The sequence below is a fragment of the Crocuta crocuta genome, unplaced genomic scaffold (assembly GCF_008692635.1).
Source record: "Crocuta crocuta isolate KB4526 unplaced genomic scaffold, BGI_CrCroc_1.0 scaffold64, whole genome shotgun sequence".
Lineage (NCBI taxonomy): Eukaryota > Metazoa > Chordata > Mammalia > Carnivora > Hyaenidae > Crocuta > Crocuta crocuta.
The window spans coordinates 12936911-12957794 of NW_027530640.1; the positions used below are offsets into that span (position 1 = coordinate 12936911).

Below are 20884 nucleotides of genomic sequence, written 5' to 3' on the forward strand. Positions count from 1 at the left end.
ATGTTAGCTTCGGGATCAGATGGCCAGGAAGTCAAGAGCTTGCTGCTCTCAGTTCTGCTCCTTGCAGCGTCCGCAGCCGAGAGCGGCCAGGTCCACTACTCTGTCCTGGAGGAGGCCAAACACGGCACCTTCGTGGGCCGAATCGCCCAGGACCTGGGGCTGGAGCTGCCGGAGCTGGTGCCACGCCTTTTCCGAGTGGCGTCCAAAGGCCACGGGGACCTTCTGGAGGTAAATCTGCAGAATGGCATTTTGTTTGTGAATTCTCGGATCGACCGGGAGGCGTTGTGCGGGCGGAGCGCGGAGTGTAGCATCCACCTAGAGGTGATTGTGGACAGGCCGCTGCAGGTTTTCCATGTGGAAGTGGAGGTGAAGGACATTAACGACAACCCTCCAGTGTTCCCAGCGACACAAAAAAATTTGTTTATTTCCGAAACTAGGGCTCTTGACTCTCATTTTTCACTAGAGGGCGCCTCTGATGCAGATATCGGGGCCAACGCTCTGCTGACTTACAAACTGAGCTCTAACGAATATTTCTCTCTGGAAGTACCCACCAACGAGGAACAGATAAAACCGCTCGAACTAGTACTAAAAAAATCCTTAGACAGGGAAGTAGATTCAAAGCTTCTCTTGGTGCTCAAAGCAACTGATGGGGGCAAACCTGAGCTGACAGGTACCACAGAATTACACATCACAGTGCTGGATGCAAATGACAACGCCCCGGTATTTGACAAAGCAGTCCATCGTGTAAAATTACTGGAGAATTCGAGAAACGGTACACTGGTTATTCGACTTAATGCCTCGGATTTGGATGAAGGTTCCAACAGTCACATTCTTTACTCCTTTGCAACTGATGTCTCTTCTAATACAAAAGCCTCTTTTCACATAGATTCAGTCAGTGGAGAAATAAAAGTAAACGGAAAAATAGATTTTGAAGAAACTAAATTATGGAAACTTCAAATAGAAGCAGTTGACAAAGGAAATCCCCCGATGTTTGGTCACTGCACCATCTTGATAGAAGTTTTGGATATTAACGATAATGCTCCGGAGTTGCTAGTGACTTCGCTGTCGCTGTCAGTTCCAGAGGATGCTCTACTGGGGACGGTCATCGCCCTGTTCAGTGTAACTGACCGTGATTCTGGAGCCAATGGGCAGGTGGCCTGCTCACTAACACCCCATGTTCCCTTCAAGCTCGTGTCCACCTTCAAGAACTACTATTCGCTGGTGCTGGACAGCGCCCTGGACCGCGAGAGCGTGTCNTGTTCCTCCTGGTTCAAGTTCTGGAGATAGTGGAGAACAACGGGATATTTTCGGGAATGATGTAAGTACAGTAATTCTGGAATATTTTTTATGCCTTTTGATGTCAATCTCATAGTATGTTCACTAACATTACTGTACGTTTATTGCTTCAGTTGCTTGTTTTTTGTTTTTTTCCTTTGGGGTGGTTTATTTTTAAAGCATACTAGAAGTCTCTCTGTTTTTATTACTTTTCACTAAAGTCTTTGTGAACATGCCTGGAACATTATTTATTTGCTGGAAATAATAAGAGTGGTATGCAAAAATGAAACAGATGGCTAATGCTTTCGGAAAATGAAGAAGGTTAAATCATCCTGGAAAGAAAGCAAGGATCACTCATTGAAAATGGAGAATGTGTGCAAAGCTTAAATATTCTAGTTCTCAACTTTGCAGCAAGTTAATTCTTCCTATACATTTTCTTACTTTGATGTCCTCCACTAATTATGTTAAACATAATCAAAATGACCATAATAATGTGTCACTTCATAATTTAGTTATCTTGAGTTTGAAATGTATTTAAATTCTTACTTTTCTATAAACTATAAGTTTATTACAAATGGACATGGACTGTTGAGGTGGCTTCCTTTTATAAATAGTTTTGTTTCTTTATAATCAATGGCATATTTCTTTGAGAAGTGGGTGAAGTTTCAGCCTTACCTTTGAGGGGAACTTTACTTTTTTGTCTTTAAGTCTCTCACAATTTCAATATTATTTTCTTAATAGTCTTGAGCTGCTTCAGATAAACTACATTTTTTTTACCTTTTAAAAATGTTTATTTTTGCAAGAAAACAAGTGGGGCAGGGATAAACAGAGGGGTACAGAGGATCCCAAGAGGGTTTTGTGTTGACAGCAGTGAGCCCAATGTGGGCCTTGAACTTATGAACCCAACACCAAATGGTACGATCATGACCTGAACCAATGTCAGTTGCTCAACCAGCTGAGCCATCCAGGTGCTCCTTTCTTTACTTCTTAATTTCAGTTTTCCTAATTGCCTATTGAATCTATTGCTGCTGTCCTCTAGATTAATTCTTTGATTTCCTTTATTTTATTTGGAAGATTTATTTTATATTTGATCATATTTATATTTCTTACAATCATGGGACTCATCATGAAGCTGTATGGAAATATTTTAGGGTAGGGTTGAAAAATTCGCACTCCTTTGTGCTTTGAGTTTAAGAAAGTGTTCCCATATTGTGGAAGGGTAATACTAATTTTTGTGTTCACCCAGCCAGTTGGTCTTTGAAATGAGATTGGTTTAAATAGCTTACACATAACAACCATGGAATATCCACAAAGGCACTTCTACTTGACAGTGGTGTTGATCATATTTCACAATTTAACATTATATACTTTAGATACATTTGATACAAACTTTTTTTTGGTCCCAAAGCTATATTTATGTGAACCGTTTAAAGAAATCACAAAGATAGTGTCTGGTTAGCTCTGTTGGTAAAGCCTCTGACTCCATCTCAGCTCAGGTCATGATCCATTGGTTCCTGAATTTGAGCCCAGCATCTGGCTTTGCTCTGGCAGAGTGGAGCCTGCTTCAGATTTTGTTCTTCCCTTCTTCTCTCTCTCTCTGTCTCTCTGATGTGAAATTTTATCATTATTATTTTTTTATTACAGTGTACAAGTTAATGTACCCTTTAGCTGTATTGAAATAAGTTATGTATATTTTTATGTGGAGAAGAACCATGTTATGAATAGGGTAAAGTTTACAGAGATGCTGAGAAGTCATTAGTGACCATTTTCTACCCAGCAAAAAAAAAGATGATTTCTATGAAGATGAACATTAAGACATCTTCAGAAAAGGAAAAACCATGGCCTAGTATATCATACTGAAATTCTCTTCATCCATAGCTACAAAATAGAACAAGATCAAACAGACACTAACTATAAATAAACCACTACTATTTGAGTTATTTCAGTTTATTAGACAATGTGTGAAGTACTTAGAATATATAATTTTATTTAATCTTTGTAACAAATTATAAAGTACATGTGACTACCTGAATTTTAAAGATGAACTAGGACATGGGAAGATATTTGTCTAGCTTGTCTACTGCCATCCAGCTAGCACATGATAAAGTTGATATTCAAATGTGTATCTTTTTGATTCCAGATCCATTCTTTTATTCACCGTAGAGCTTTCTACAGTAAGTCTTTTCTCTGATCAGGCATAGTTCTGGCTAGGAAAGTCAAGCACAAACCGTATACAAGTGAATCCTTCTCTCAGCTTTGCTTAAGAAAAAACCTTCATGAGTATTGTCATATTTAATTTTGTAGAATGTCATAACTGAGATAAGAATTGAGTTTTTTATGTTAAGTTTTTTTTTTCTCAGAAGAGCTCATGATCATGTTAACGTTTCTTCATGCCACATTGAGATAGGTATTTGCATTATTCAATCAGTAGATAATGAAGAGTTGCCATTGTAAAGACTATGTATCTGTTTTTTTGGAAGTGATAAAAATAAGAATTATTTAACATGTGAGTAAATCCATAAAACTCTGATGTTCTTGCAGAAGAGTAAAGCCAAATGATAAATATGAAAATGACCCCTTCTTCTTCATGCTGTGAATAGGATAATATTTTGGACAAATATAAGGGAAAATATGATTATTTCCAGGATCGTGAACATCAGCAAATGATGCAATAAGTGTTTCCAAAATGTCATACTTCAGTAATAGGTTTAAGATGTATATTGCCTGTGAAAAATCTTTGAATGTGTGTAGGTTTTTCAGAATTCAGTCTGCTTCAGTCTTGTTGCCTGTAAGATTTGTGCTCACTGTACAAATGATCTATGATCAAATAACTGTGTATACTTTAATGAGCCATGATAGCAAAGAGTGAACATCAATGAATATATCCTATAATTTTGATAATATAATGTTGAATAGTACTTCTAATCCATTGATTTTGAAGAGCCTCCTGGGTTTCCAAGAATGTTTCAAGATTAGTTTCTCTGTTTAATGGGTTTTTTAAATGTTTTTTTTATTTATTTCTGAGAGAGAGAGAGACAGCATGAGCAGGGGAAGGTCAGAGAGAGAGGAAGACACAGAATCTGAAACAGGCTCCAGGCTCTGAGCTAGCTGTCAGCCCAGAGCCTGATGCGGGGCTCGAACCCACAAAATACGAGATCATTACCTGAGCTGAAGTCAGATGCTTAACTGACTGAGCCACCCAGGCGCCCCTCTGTTTTATGTTTTTAATAGTAATGTTACCAGACTTGTTATGTTACATTAGTGAAATATGAAGACTAGTAGAACACTAATTCATACACTCTAATATATGGCTAGCAGTACATACAGTTGAAATTTAAGACTAACCAGATTGGTTTAGTAAAGATCAGGCACAAAGTTCCTTTCAATCAATTTTACAGAATCAGTGTCAAGGACAATATTGATATGAACTTCTTGACATTAGCTTATTGCCAGATCTTGAGCCCATCCCCAAAGATGAGTTCAAAGATAGCATGATCTCTTTTATATCAGCTAGTTGAAATGGTGATATCAGAAATATCACAGCCAAAATGCAAAAGATGGGTCATTGGTTAATACAATATGTCAAACATTTTAAAAAATGTTTATTTACTTTGAGAGAAAACGAGATAGAGAGAGCACACAAGGGTGGGGGGGGCAGAGAGAGAGGGAAAGAGAGAGTCCCAAGTAGGCTCCACACTGTCAGTGCAGAGCCTGACATGGGACTTGATTTTACACGTGAGATCATGACCTGAGCTGAAATTAAGACTCGGATGCCTAACTGACTGAGCCATCTAGTCACAAGCTTTTGTGACTTGGTATTCATCTTATATCCTTTCATATACAAAAAAAAAACCCAAAAACCCACCATATTACTGGAGAGTCATTGATAAATCAGCATCTGGTTTTAATTCAGACATGTAATATTATCTAGCTTGGGTAATATTTCTTTTTTTTTTTTTTTATTTCTAGGAGAGAGAGAGAGAGACAGCGTGAGCAGGGGAGGGTCAGAGAGAGAGGGAGTCACAGACTGAAACAGGCTCCAGGCTCTGAGCTGGCAGTCAGCACAGAGCCTGACGCGGGGCTCGAACCCACGAACCGTGAGATCATGACCCAAGCGAAAGTCGGACGCTTAACCGACTAAGCCACCCAGGCGCCCCGCTTGGGTAATACTTCTAATGTTCATCTTTCTATCTGCCTTTCAGGACTCCATATTGCATGTAACATTTCAATCCCCAATTTCTGTAGTGAAATGGTTGGAGATCTTTTGCTTTTTTTCTCCAAAATAAATATGATGGTTTTCAGATAGCATGTTAAATCTACTGTTAATGTAGTCCAATGTCATATTTTGATTAGAGGCCCTTATAACTGATTGCTTCACACATGCATAAGAAAATTCAGTGTTATAAAAAATTAAGAGTCTGCTTTATTAGTTTTTTAAGAAGAAATTTTGCATTTACTAAGAATTCTAGCAGGATGATAATATTACCCATTGTGTGTGAGTGTGTGTGTGTGTGTGTGTGTACTCAAGATAAAGAAAAATATTAACATACAAATAGATGTGCTACTAATATTTAATATGCCATTTAAATATTTTTAAATAAGAGATGAATCATCAAAGTCATACAACAAGGGGCACCTGGGTTGCTTAGTCAGTTAAGCATCCAATTTTGGCTCAGGTCATGATCTCACAGTTTGTGGGTTCAAGCCTCACATTGGGCTCTGTGCTGGCAGCTTAGAGCCTGGAGCCTGCTTCACATTCTGTGTTTCCCTCTCTCACAGCTCCTCTTCCACTCACACTGTCTCTCTCTCTCTCAGAAATAAACATTAAAAAATTAAAAAATCATTCAATAAAATACTCAAGCTATGAGTATTTTTACTCATAAAGCAATGAACTTTATTCTAAATAACTTTCTACTTTAAACTTCCATTGTATTCTCTTTTGACACATTAAATTCCAAGTCTATAGAGAAGACAAAGGGCATATAACCAAATTACATCTTTATGCAATGAAAACTTATATCAACAATTCCCATTTTCTACTTGGTATTTTATGAAATTGACTTTACACAAACATTAAAGTCGTTTGCCATTTGGTTGAATTGTTTGATTATTTTCTCAATATATATTTAGCAAAGTATTAGGCACTTACAGGAATTAATTAGAAATAATTTTCCTTGTTATGGATGAACTTATGATCTCAAACTCATAATTCTTTCAAAAAGAAACAGATCAGCTATTTTCATGAATTTATCTTGACAGATTTACATAAATCATATGTGTGTTGTGACTTGGAAATACCAATATGGCACACACATTTTCATGGTGAGTTTTACTGATTTCATTGAATTATAGTAAATTTATTTTATAATTGAAAGACATCTCCCATACCATTGACATAAAGGTCATTTTGATATCTCATATTATACTGTTAGCAATGCAACTTACCTGATAAACCATATGTGTCAAATATAAACTTCATCTACATCCATAGACTTTTCCATTGTGAATTCTATGTTTTAAACATAGATTAACTTTGAAAACATAATTTTATTTTTCACAGGATATATGATTGCTTGTAACAAAAACAAATGTTAATAACAAAAATAACTGGAATTAAATAGATATGAATAGAAGGCAAGTGCACATAGAAAAGAACACAACATGCAGAACTTAAAGACTAAAGACTTGTTATTAAAACCTCAAATTTGTCTTTGAGTTTCCTAGCAGCCAAAGTAACAAGAGAGACTAGAAGTAAAACAATTAAAATTTGATAACATTTTAATATGAGAAACAGTATCTTTAGGAAATGTTTAACCCTAGTTTTTCATAAGGCTACCTGGAGAATTGAACTCTGCGTGTATTTATGTAGATGAGTAAAAGAACAATTGTATAACTCTAAATCAAGCATAGGAACAAAATTTTCGTATTAAGAATAAAATGCCATTAAGAATAAAATACTGTCAGTTTCAATATAACTTATAATATGATGTTCCCTAAATAAGCACTTTGGAAGTATTATTTTGGGGTAAAGTAACATGAAATGTGTGAAGTTAATTATATTTTTCTCTTTAAGTAAAATTCTATAACGTATGGTGTAGTGCACAGTACTCACTATTCAGGCGCAAGGTGTCGCTCTTTACTTGGTGGAAATAGTTCTTTCATGGGTTGGTCTGATTGGCCAGGAACGCCTCGTACAAAAAAAACGGCTCCATCATGCCGAACGCTACTGTTAAAAGATTCTTTGAAACTTCTCAAAAATTCAGCTAGATTTTTAACCCAAAACCGGAGTTTCTGGTATTGTGAGTGTAAAGAACCTTATTTTGAAAGTCAATGTTGTATGCCATGTTTGGCTCTCAAAGAAGGGGATTGCGCACTCGGCTTCTGCTGCTGTCATTTCTGCTGCTCACAGTCTGGGAAGCTGGGAGCGGCCAGGTCCACTACTCAGTCCCGGAGGAGGCCAAACACGGCACTTTCGTGGGCCGAATCGCCCAGGACCTGGGGCTGGAGGTGACTGAACTGGTGCCGCGCCTTTTCCGAGTGGTGTCCAAAGGCCACGGGGACCATCTGGAGGTAAATCTGCAGAATGGCATTTTGTTTGTGAATTCTCGGATAGACCGGGAGGAGCTGTGCGGACAGAGAGCTGAGTGTAGCATCCACCTGGAGGTGATCGTGAACAGGCCGCTGCAGGTTTTCCATGTGGAAGTGGAAATAAAGGATATTAACGACAATCCACCGGTGTTCTCTCTCAGAGAACAAAAGCTGCTGATTTCTGAATCTAAGCAACCTGACTCTCATTTTCCTCTAGAGGGAGCTTCTGATGCAGATATAGGAGAGAATGCTCTATTGACCTATAGACTAAGTCAAAATGAGTATTTTTCTTTAGAACTACCAACACATAGTAAGCAGACTAAAAGACTGTCGCTTAAATTAAAGAAATATCTGGACCGAGAGAAAACTCCAGAACTTAATTTGCTACTGACAGCTGCAGACGGAGGAAAACCAGAGCTAACCGGCACTGTTCAGCTTTTCATCCAAGTCTTGGATATTAATGACAATGATCCGGAATTTGAGCAATCAGAATACAAGGTGAGATTGATGGAAAACGCAGCTAAAGAAACTTTTGTGATAAAGCTAAACGCCACAGATCGAGATGAAGGAATCAATGGAGAGGTAACATACTCCTTACTGGCAGTTAAGCCCAATGGAAAATTCTTATTTACACTAGATGAAAATAGCGGAGAAATGAGGGTCAATGGAACATTAGATTATGAAGAAAACAAGTTTTATGAAATTGAAGTACAGGCCACAGATAAAGGGAATCCCCCAATGGCAGGTCACTGTACAGTCTGGGTAGAGATCTTAGATGCCAATGATAATGCTCCTGAAGTCACCGTGACTTCGCTGTCTCTCCCAGTACGAGAGGACACTCAGCCTAGCACGGTCATTGCGCTGATCAGTGTATCCGACCGTGACTCTGGTCCCAACGGACAAGTGATCTGTTCTCTAACGCCTAATGTCCCTTTCAAGATCATGTCCACGTTCAAGAATTACTATTCGCTGGTGCTGGACAGCGCCCTGGACCGCGAGAGCGTGTCGGACTACACTCTAGTAGTGACCGCGCGGGACGGAGGCTCGCCTTCGCTGTGGGCCACGGCCAGCGTGTCCGTGGAGGTGGCCGACGTGAACGACAACGCGCCGGCATTCGCGCAGCCCGAGTACACGGTGTTCGTGAGGGAGAACAACCCGCCCGGCTGCCACATCTTCACGGTGTCCGCGCGGGACGCGGACGCGCGGGAGAACGCGCGGGTGTCCTACTCGCTGGTGGAGCGGCGGGTGGGCGAGCGTGCGCTGTCGAGCTACGTGTCGGTGCACGCGGAGAGCGGCAAGGTGTACGCGCTGCAGCCGCTGGACCACGAGGAGCTGGAGCTGCTGCAGTTCCAAGTGAGCGCGCGCGACGCGGGCGTGCCTCCGCTGGGCAGCAACGTGACGCTGCAGGTGTTCGTGCTGGACGAGAACGACAACGCGCCCGCGCTGCTGCCGCTGCCTGGGGCGCGCGGCGGCGCGGGCGCGGTGAGCGAGCTGGTGTGGCGGTCGGTGGGCGCGGGCCACGTGGTGGCGAAGGTGCGCGCGGTGGACGCGGACTCTGGCTACAACGCGTGGCTGTCGTACGAGCTGCAGCCGGCGGCGGGGGGCGCGCGCAGCCCGTTCCGCGTGGCGCTGTACACGGGCGAGATCAGCACGACGCGCAGCCTGGACGAGGCGGACTCGCCGCGCCAGCGCCTGCTGGTGCTGGTCAAGGACCACGGCGAGCCGGCGCTGACGGCCACGGCCACCGTGCTGCTGTCGCTGGTGGAGAGCGGCCAGGCGCCCAAGGCGTCGTCGCGGGCGTTGGCGGGCGCGGCGGGCGCGGAGGCGGCGCTGGTGGACGTCAACGTGTACCTGATCGTCGCCATCTGCGCCGTGTCCAGCCTGTTGGTGCTCACGCTGCTGCTGTACACGGCGCTGCGGTGCTCGGCGCCGCCCACGGAGGGCGCGTGCGGGCCTGGGAAGCCCACGCTGGTGTGTTCCAGCGCGGTGGGGAGCTGGTCGTACTCGCAGCAGAGGCGGCAGAGGGTGTGCTCTGGGGAGGGCGCGCCCAAGACCGACCTCATGGCCTTCAGCCCTAGCCTACCTCCAGGTGTGGATAGAGAAGTGGAAGGGGAAAGGCAGGAGGCAGGATCAAATCATCCTGGGCAGGTGAGTCTATAGATTCCTCTTACTTAGAAGTCTGTATTAAATTTTTCAAAAAACTAGTTTATTTCATGGAAAAACTTAATGAATACTCTATTTTGAGTGTTAATGTTTTAAATGAGTATAAAGGTTTAAAAAAAGTTTCCTTTACTGAAATGCCAAATGGGATAAAAACCCAATTTTAATTATGAGAAGAATCAGGTTTTTTAGCCAATAAATATCCTACTTCTCCTAATGTTTTGGTATAATATAGTAAAAAAAGAGTCAAGAATGACTCTCCTCTCATCACCTTATTAGCAGTAATTTCTGATTTTCAATGATCTACCTGGACCACTTCATTTCATCTCTAAACCTCACTAATGTAGATAGATATTCACTATGGATCATTTCAATTTACTCATCCTCTTTGTCTTTTAACACAGCCTTTTGCTTTTATATTTTTACATTGTTAGGTTTCTTGACTTTTCTTGGTTCAGCTTTGTATCAAATATTGAACACTCTCTTCATTAACTCTGAAAAGATTTACCTTTCTTTTTCTGCGGTGTTAAACATAGATAGTGCATTTGTTGTCCATTAAATAATCTTTAGTTTTGCCTCATATTGAGATAAAACCTGTTCTCATATTGTTTGCAGTTAAAAATTCAGTCTGTATTGTTGTATGCTGTTTTCATTGACTTAATGTAATTAAAGGTTTTGTTGATTTTTTAAAATTTTTTAAAATATTTATTTTTGAGAGACAGATTGTGAGGGAGGAGGGGCAGAGAGGGAGATAAAGAATCTGAAAGAGTCTCCAGGCTCTGAGCTGCCAGCACAAGAACCCTTGTGGGGCTCGAGGTCTGCAAGATCATGACATGACCTGAGCTGAAGTCCTGAGCTTAACCCATTGAGCTACACAGGAGCCCCTGTTGTTGTTGTTGTTGTTTTTTTTTAACCTGTAATGGGTACAGATTTATCTACAACATAGTCCAACAGAACTCCCAGATTTATGCTTACAAAGTTTACTAGGCAAATAAAGTTATTCGTATTATTCAACCAAGTCTTGAAATTTGCTGAAGACATGCAGATAGGCCTGTAATATCTGCAATATATGCTAGTTGGCGGTCTTTCCTAAGCTTTGTGGATTTATCTAGAATGGAAAATGTTAAGTCTATTAAAGTGAAGTGAAATTATCATCTTGACTCCTCTCACATTTTAAATGTCCTGTCTTTAAATGGTTTCTCTAGTGTTTGTGAAATTTTCTTTCTATATTTCTTTCTAGAACATCTGATGGTTCTATCAAAGGTCATTTTCCTCTAGGTCATTCTTCTAATTCAGTGATCCTTAGATGTATGTAGGGTGGCACAATTGCTGATCTCTTTGAGAATTTAATGAAATTCATATTTGGCTATTCTCCCTTTAAAATTATAGGCTAAATTTATTTTATAGTAGGCAACCAAAATAAAATATAAAGTGTCTCAGACTTAAAAGACTAAGCCATTGTATCATTTGTGAAACTTTGTAAATAAAATAAATGTCAATGTAGGGCACACATTATTATCCTTCTCCAAATGAAGTTCTCCAAATGACTCGAGGTCATTTAAATTTAAGAAACAAAAATATTACAATGTTTTAAGTACAGATGAAATTTTTGTGAATTATTACTTTCAAGCATAAAAGTAGTTGACGCACATTTTTAGATAATTCCAAATTATGTGGACTATTTTCTACAAATTTTGTTTCTTTTATACTTATTCTTAACTTCAGGATTACATTTAGTGGTGTGAAATTATAATTTCAACCATTTTCTAGTTTAGTTGTTTAAGTATTAAGCTAATTTTATATGTTCCTACCTTTTTAGCAATTTGATTATGTCTAATGGTGTGTAAGGACTACATAACATGCTACTTTTTCAATAAAGTTTCTTAGCAATCATTGTACATTGACTACTTTTGAAAATGGAAGATAGAAAATGAAGAAGCATGGTAGTGATATTAGACCATTTAAATAGTCTAATAGCATCAAAATTCATTTTTTAGGCTAATTAAGAGCCAGTTTTTAGTTGATATGTTATCTTATACTTGTAGAACCATTATTCATTTTTTTTTTCTGGTTTGATAAATATTTCTTATTTCAGTTCCCTTTGTTAATATATGTAAAAGGAATGGTGACTGATTATTGACTTTAAAGATTTTGACTTGAATTTTAATGAGCTTATACATTCTGTATTTAATTTCTCACAACTAGCTGTGGATTCTTACCTGTGTTTTGTTTTCCCTTAAAGGTGCTCTTGACTTAATTAATCCTTAAAGTATTATGAAAAGTCCTTTCATTCTCCCTTGCAATCATAGTCACCATTCTGACTTTCTGAAGAGAAGCATATTTTGAGTGACTACTAACTGGCCTGAAGGGAAATTTTAAAGGGGAACCAGAAGTTTATTATAAAATGTATATTCTTTTGATTTTAGCCAATGAGACTGGGCTCCACAACATTTCACCAGATCTTTTTCATATTAGGACTCCACTGCCACTTTAGAAGGTTGTGAAATTTGGAGGGGTGGATTTAATATTTTACAGGAAAATGCTGTCCTCCTGCTAGAATAAAACTTCACAGGATCTGTACCCAAGCCTCATTTTAACATGTTAGAGGAATGAGGGCAGTTGTATGAAAAGTCATCATATTTGAGTATCAAGAAGCCAAAAACAATGGCATGCTTCTTATTTATGTTGAATTCTCATATTTACCAGAAATATGAGTAAAATAATTTATATGAATGAAATATACAGTTAATACAAATACTTTAGTTTCTTTTTTTTCTTTCTTTCTTTTTCTTTTTCTTTTTCTTTTTTTTTTTTTTTTTTTACTAAAANGGACTTCTTGTTTTTCCTAAAGTCCTACAATTAAGTGCTTGTGAGGGACAAAAGGCACTACTAGTGGGAATTTTAAGCAAAATAAAGTCGGGGGTGATCTATATTATTCTTTGTTTTATTCTTCATGATAAACAAAGAGTAGCTTCTGACCTCCAATGGCTATTTTATGATAGACTTTGAAACAGAATATTTTAAAATCTGAAGCATAATGGAAATGATTGTGCTTTGTTACCTATATCATATACATTAAATAAATAGGCATTTACAAACGATCCATGAAAATATCCAAAATTCAAAAAGTTTGAAGTGTCTCCAAAAGTGGCTAAACCAAAAAGAACCTCAGGATCTTTCTTGTACTTACATAATCAGTCACATGATGTCGCTGTACACTCAGAAGGTGGAAAGGGAAAACTTTGTCTCCGCTCAGCTTCCAACCATTCGGAGAATAAGATCGACTCCATATTGACCAGAACGCTGGGTAAATTTTATCAAATATATGCCTACAGAAAGGAAGACTGCTCACAAAGGTTCGCAGGCGAGCCATCCTTTAAAACTAACAGTCCCATCTCAGAGATCTCGTTAACTACAATGGTGTTTTACTGGAGAGGAGGCCCAGGAGCCCCGCGATTGCTGTTGTCGCTTCTGCTCCTTGCAGCTGGGATATCTGGGGGCGGCCAGGTCCGCTACTCGGTCCCGGAGGAGGCCAAACACGGCACCTTCGTGGGCCGCATCGCTCAAGACTTGGGACTAGAAATAACGGAGCTCGTACCGCGTCTGTTCCGGGTGGCGTCCAAAGCCCACCGAGACCTTCTGGAGGTAAATCTGCAGAATGGCATTTTGTTTGTGAATTCTCGGATCGACCGGGAGGAGCTTTGCGGGAGGAATACCGAGTGTAGCATCCACCTGGAGGTGATCGTGGACAGGCCGCTGAAGGTTTTCCACGTGGAGGTGGAGGTGAAAGACATTAATGATAACCCGCCGGTGTTCAGAGAAGTGGAACAAAAGGTACTTATCTCTGAATCTGCACCTCTGGATTCTCATTTTCCTCTAGAGGGCGCTTCCGATGCGGATATAGGCGTAAACTCTCTTCTGACCTATAGGTTAGGTCTAAATGAGTATTTTACTCTTAACATAATAACAAAAAACGATAAAAGTATATTGCCTGAACTAGTTCTACGGAAGTCATTGGATAGAGAGGAAACGCCAGAACTTAATATATTNTTTTCTGGTTTGATAAATATTTCTTATTTCAGTTCCCTTTGTTAATATATGTAAAAGGAATGGTGACTGATTATTGACTTTAAAGATTTTGACTTGAATTTTAATGAGCTTATACATTCTGTATTTAATTTCTCACAACTAGCTGTGGATTCTTACCTGTGTTTTGTTTTCCCTTAAAGGTGCTCTTGACTTAATTAATCCTTAAAGTATTATGAAAAGTCCTTTCATTCTCCCTTGCAATCATAGTCACCATTCTGACTTTCTGAAGAGAAGCATATTTTGAGTGACTACTAACTGGCCTGAAGGGAAATTTTAAAGGGGAACCAGAAGTTTATTATAAAATGTATATTCTTTTGATTTTAGCCAATGAGACTGGGCTCCACAACATTTCACCAGATCTTTTTCATATTAGGACTCCACTGCCACTTTAGAAGGTTGTGAAATTTGGAGGGGTGGATTTAATATTTTACAGGAAAATGCTGTCCTCCTGCTAGAATAAAACTTCACAGGATCTGTACCCAAGCCTCATTTTAACATGTTAGAGGAATGAGGGCAGTTGTATGAAAAGTCATCATATTTGAGTATCAAGAAGCCAAAAACAATGGCATGCTTCTTATTTATGTTGAATTCTCATATTTACCAGAAATATGAGTAAAATAATTTATATGAATGAAATATACAGTTAATACAAATACTTTAGTTTCTTTTTTTTCTTTCTTTCTTTTTCTTTTTCTTTTTCTTTTTTTTTTTTTTTTACTAAACTGACTTTAAATAGGAGGCTTCTCAAGGTTCACATTTCACATTTCACTATGAAGAAATGAAAGGTGCAGGGAGGATAAGCCACTTGTCCAAGGTCACACAGCAATTAAGTAACAGAGGTGAGATTTGAATGAGACTACATGAGATTCNACAAGGGACTTCTTGAGTTTTTCCTAAAGTCCTACAATTAAGTGCTTGTGAGGGACAAAAGGCACTACTAGTGGGAATTTTAAGCAAAATAAAGTCGGGGGTGATCTATATTATTCTTTGTTTTATTCTTCATGATAAACAAAGAGTAGCTTCTGACCTCCAATGGCTATTTTATGATAGACTTTGAAACAGAATATTTTAAAATCTGAAGCATAATGGAAATGATTGTGCTTTGTTACCTATATCATATACATTAAATAAATAGGCATTTACAAACGATCCATGAAAATATCCAAAATTCAAAAAGTTTGAAGTGTCTCCAAAAGTGGCTAAACCAAAAAGAACCTCAGGATCTTTCTTGTACTTACATAATCAGTCACATGATGTCGCTGTACACTCAGAAGGTGGAAAGGGAAAACTTTGTCTCCGCTCAGCTTCCAACCATTCGGAGAATAAGATCGACTCCATATTGACCAGAACGCTGGGTAAATTTTATCAAATATATGCCTACAGAAAGGAAGACTGCTCACAAAGGTTCGCAGGCGAGCCATCCTTTAAAACTAACAGTCCCATCTCAGAGATCTCGTTAACTACAATGGTGTTTTACTGGAGAGGAGGCCCAGGAGCCCCGCGATTGCTGTTGTCGCTTCTGCTCCTTGCAGCTGGGATATCTGGGGGCGGCCAGGTCCGCTACTCGGTCCCGGAGGAGGCCAAACACGGCACCTTCGTGGGCCGCATCGCTCAAGACTTGGGACTAGAAATAACGGAGCTCGTACCGCGTCTGTTCCGGGTGGCGTCCAAAGCCCACCGAGACCTTCTGGAGGTAAATCTGCAGAATGGCATTTTGTTTGTGAATTCTCGGATCGACCGGGAGGAGCTTTGCGGGAGGAATACCGAGTGTAGCATCCACCTGGAGGTGATCGTGGACAGGCCGCTGAAGGTTTTCCACGTGGAGGTGGAGGTGAAAGACATTAATGATAACCCGCCGGTGTTCAGAGAAGTGGAACAAAAGGTACTTATCTCTGAATCTGCACCTCTGGATTCTCATTTTCCTCTAGAGGGCGCTTCCGATGCGGATATAGGCGTAAACTCTCTTCTGACCTATAGGTTAGGTCTAAATGAGTATTTTACTCTTAACATAATAACAAAAAACGATAAAAGTATATTGCCTGAACTAGTTCTACGGAAGTCATTGGATAGAGAGGAAACGCCAGAACTTAATATATTGCTGACCTCCAAGGATGGCGGTAAACCCGAGCTAACAGGATCTGTTCAGATTAGAATAAACATCCTGGATGTGAATGACAACGCTCCGGAGTTTGATAAGCCTGTCTATAGAGTAGTGCTGTTTGAAAATGTTCCAAATGGTACTAGAGTGGTTCAGTTAAATGCCTCTGATCTAGACGAAGGGGTGAATAGAGAAATTTCCTATGCAATTAGACTGATTTTGCCAGTGAGTGAGAAATGCATGTTTTCAATAAATCCAGAAACAGGTGAAATCAGAACTTATGGGAAATTGGATTTCGAAGAGAATAATGAGTATGAAATTCAGGTTAACGCCATTGATAAAGGGATTCCTTCCATGGCAGGTCACTGCACGGTCCTAGTGGAAGTTATGGACCTGAATGACAATACCCCTGAGGTAATGATCACCTCACTGTCTCTCCCTGTGAGAGAGGATGTTCAGGTGGACACTGTCATTGCCTTGATCAGCGTGTCCGACCGTGACTCTGGCGCCAACGGGCAGGTGACCTGCTCACTAACACCACATGTCCCCTTCAAGTTGGTGTCCACCTTCAAGAACTACTATTCGCTGGTGCTGGACAGCGCCCTGGACCGCGAGAGCGTGTCGGACTACACTCTAGTAGTGACCGCGCGGGACGGAGGCTCGCCTTCGCTGTGGGCCACGGCCAGCGTGTCCGTGGAGGTGGCCGACGTGAACGACAACGCGCCGGCATTCGCGCAGCCCGAGTACACGGTGTTCGTGAGGGAGAACAACCCGCCCGGCTGCCACATCTTCACGGTGTCCGCGCGGGACGCGGACGCGCGGGAGAACGCGCGGGTGTCCTACTCGCTGGTGGAGCGGCGGGTGGGCGAGCGTGCGCTGTCGAGCTACGTGTCGGTGCACGCGGAGAGCGGCAAGGTGTACGCGCTGCAGCCGCTGGACCACGAGGAGCTGGAGCTGCTGCAGTTCCAAGTGAGCGCGCGCGACGCGGGCGTGCCTCCGCTGGGCAGCAACGTGACGCTGCAGGTGTTCGTGCTGGACGAGAACGACAACGCGCCCGCGCTGCTGCCGCTGCCTGGGGCGCGCGGCGGCGCGGGCGCGGTGAGCGAGCTGGTGTGGCGGTCGGTGGGCGCGGGCCACGTGGTGGCGAAGGTGCGCGCGGTGGACGCGGACTCTGGCTACAACGCGTGGCTGTCGTACGAGCTGCAGCCGGCGGCGGGGGGCGCGCGCAGCCCGTTCCGCGTGGCGCTGTACACGGGCGAGATCAGCACGACGCGCAGCCTGGACGAGGCGGACTCGCCGCGCCAGCGCCTGCTGGTGCTGGTCAAGGACCACGGCGAGCCGGCGCTGACGGCCACGGCCACCGTGCTGCTGTCGCTGGTGGAGAGCGGCCAGGCGCCCAAGGCGTCGTCGCGGGCGTTGGCGGGCGCGGCGGGCGCGGAGGCGGCGCTGGTGGACGTCAACGTGTACCTGATCGTCGCCATCTGCGCCGTGTCCAGCCTGTTGGTGCTCACGCTGCTGCTGTACACGGCGCTGCGGTGCTCGGCGCCGCCCACGGAGGGCGCGTGCGGGCCTGGGAAGCCCACGCTGGTGTGTTCCAGCGCGGTGGGGAGCTGGTCGTACTCGCAGCAGAGGCGGCAGAGGGTGTGCTCTGGGGAGGGCGCGCCCAAGACCGACCTCATGGCCTTCAGTCCTTGTCTTCCACAATCAGGAGAAGATTGTTTACATTCTTCCAACGAAGTAAGTCACTGATATTATTTAAGCATATTGTTCTTTATTAACTTTTTTCCTAGTGTAAAAATAATCCTCTCTTTTTTCTTTGTGTTATCTTTTCTTTTTAAATTTGTTTATTCGGAGTGAGAGAGAGCGCCCGCAGGGAGCGCCTGAGAGGGGAGTGACAGAGAGAAGGAGAGAGAGAATCTTAAGTAGGCTCCACGCTGTCAGCACGGAAACCAAGTGGGGCTCCACCTCACAAACCTTGGGGTCATTACCTGAGTGGAAATCAAGAGTCGAGGGGCGCCTGGGTGGCTCAGGTCATGATCTCGCCATTTGTGGGTTCGAGCCCCGCGTCAGTCTCTGTGCTGACAGCTAGCTCAGAGCCTGGAGCCTGTTTCAGATTCTGTGTCTCCCTCTCTCTCTGACCTTGCCCTGCTCACTCTGTCTGTCTCTCTCTCAGAAATAAATAAAAAACATTTAAAAAAAATTAAAAAACCAAAGAAATCAAGAGTCGATTTAACTGAGACACTGGGCCACCCCTCAGTTGAATCTTCTAGAGTGTAAATTACATCTTGTAATTAAAAAATTTTTTTAAATATTTATTTGAGAGAGTGAGTGAGCAGAGGAAGAGCAGAGAGAGGGAGACACAAAATCTGAAGCAGATTCCAGGCTCTGAGCTGTTCCCACAGAGCCTGACGCTGGGCTCCTATTCACAAACCGTGAGACCATGACCTGAGCCGAAGTCTGAAGCTTAACCTACTGAGCCACCCAGATGCCCCAACATCTTGTCATCTTTTTACTGCAAAAATATCCAGAGGCTTCTCTGACTAGAAAATAAAGCCTTAAATCATTCAGCCTGATAGTGAAGGCATTAAACTTTCCTGCCTTTGCCTCCTAATATCTCAGATATCTTTAGTGAGAACATGGAATTTTTCCATCAGTAATATTATTCATATATGGCTAAACCACCTAGGTGATTCCCTCCATTGTAGAAGTTGGGGTATGTTCCAGAGTTTAGGCATGTTTTATTGAAGAGTTCCTTGAAAGATAGATAACTTTTCAACTGGAAGATTTTACTGATGGAGAACTAAGTATGAATAAATGAGCAGAGTTTGCTCTAGTGAATGTATACTCGAAGGATGGAACTGGGGAGATTCTGAAGGTAGGAAAACTAGTAAAGATTTTTTTTTATAATACTCGAGGTATCAAGTAATGGAGACAAATCATGACAGTCAAAATGGATTGAAAGAAACATGTACAAGAGGCATTGGGAAAGTAGAGTCAACCTAATAATGACTGATTCATTAAAAATCATAAAAGAAAGACAAAAGTAGAGGATGACACTAATATTTTTAGTTTGGTCACCTAGAGGATGAGATTGCCTTTAACTAAGATGCAGAGAACAGTTGGAGATGTGGTTTATATATGCTTGTCCAGCTAGCAAATGGAGAGTAACATTTAAGAAAATGTTACTGTTGTGGTGCTTGGAGAATGCCATTTTGATTGGAAATGCCATGTTGATCTCGAATTCAGGGGAAATTATAAAAGCAGATTTGGGAGTAACTCCCTTAGGGAACAGCCTATCAAAAAATAAAACCAGAAGAGATAGATTACAGAATGAAAACAGCATGTCCAAGTAAAGAATTTAGGTGAATAAGTGTGTTAGTTCCTGGGGTTGCTGTAGCAAATTAGCAAAAACTGGCTGGCCTAAGACAACAAAAAATTACTGTCTCTTCATTCTGTGAACCAGAAGTCCAAAATCAAAGTGTTGGGAGGGCTGTACCCTCTGAAGTTCGAAGGGAAAATATGTTGTCTCTTGCATCTCCTGATGGCTATCTGTATTCCTTGGCTTGTGGCCACACCACTCTGTGTCCCTGGTCACATCGCCTACTCCTCTTCTTTTTTAAAAATTATAATCATGTATAGTTTTATTTTTACAAAATCTGAGTGTATCCATTGTTTATAAATGTGGATTAATAATTACAGGTCACATTGAACATTTTTTGTCAAGTCTGATCCTATATCAAAAAGACAAAAATGTAATTTATTATACTTTATTATTATAGCAATTTAATTTCTTTTGGATGCAATGGAAACATATTTCTAGTCCACTCTTGGTTAAATTTATATTCCTTAGTGATGTGTTTATCTCTGGAGTTATTACAGAGCATCAGAAATTTGGAGGAGGGGTTGAGGCTACATCTCAGACTTTAGTCCGAGATTCCAGTCTGCAATCATTGGGATGTCCATTGCTCTTTTCAAGGCAATTATTTTTCCTGAATTTTGAGCCTTTAATATGGACTTGAGATTCTCCAAGATTTGAAGATTAAACTTCTTTTGTGGTCATCTTTTTGATCCTTAAAACATTTAAAATGATTTTTTTGAGATGTAAAACTTCTTTGCAAGGAAATATACAATGTTAGGAACTATATAGAATAAAAAGTATAAACTGGTGAACATCAACACTTAGGCCTATATTTTCAGATCTTTTGTGAATTAATAAATCAAATTATAGATATTCTATATAGATACTTTTTATCACTTTTGTGAATTATCAATTCACAATTATCAATATTATCAGAATTATCAATAATTCTGTCTCTATTTTTCTTCAAATGGCTGTTCAGTTTGAATCCATTACTAGAATAGGTGTATAACAACATTCAAAAAATTTTTTGTAAAAATATCCTGTTTATTGTCACTATAACATAATTTTTTGACAAAAAGCTTTATTTTTATTGCACTTGGTGCATGTAATCTTTCCAGTAAAACAAAAAGTAAAAAATAAAGAATAATATAAACATGCATATATGATTGTTTTTTATTCCATTAAGTAATACCATTATTTTTTATCATCTCTATATTTATTATTTTTTAAAATATTTTTATTTATTTCTAGGAGAGAGAGAGACAGCGTGAGCAGGGGAGGGTCAGAGAGAGAGGGAGATACAGACTCTGAAA

The 20884-nt window shown here is 41.0% G+C and overlaps 2 protein-coding genes and 1 pseudogene across 2 annotated transcripts; all 3 read left to right on the forward strand.

Annotated features, from left to right (window-relative positions):
* On the forward strand, positions 1-1287 carry LOC144235341 (protocadherin alpha-10 pseudogene; annotated as a pseudogene).
* A 6330-nt stretch (positions 1288-7617) lies between these two features.
* LOC144235342 (protocadherin alpha-11-like) lies at positions 7618-14262 on the forward strand. The gene is made up of 3 exons (XM_077768895.1): positions 7618-10011; positions 13222-13952; positions 14253-14262. Exons 1-3 carry the CDS (start codon positions 7618-7620, stop codon positions 14260-14262), a joined length of 3135 nt encoding a protein of 1044 aa, XP_077625021.1.
* Positions 14263-15577: 1315 nt separating this feature from the next.
* LOC144235395 (protocadherin alpha-12-like) lies at positions 15578-19563 on the forward strand. The gene is made up of 2 exons (XM_077768951.1): positions 15578-17903; positions 19496-19563. Exons 1-2 carry the CDS (start codon positions 15578-15580, stop codon positions 19561-19563), a joined length of 2394 nt encoding a protein of 797 aa, XP_077625077.1.
* Positions 19564-20884: the final 1321 nt, after the last annotated feature.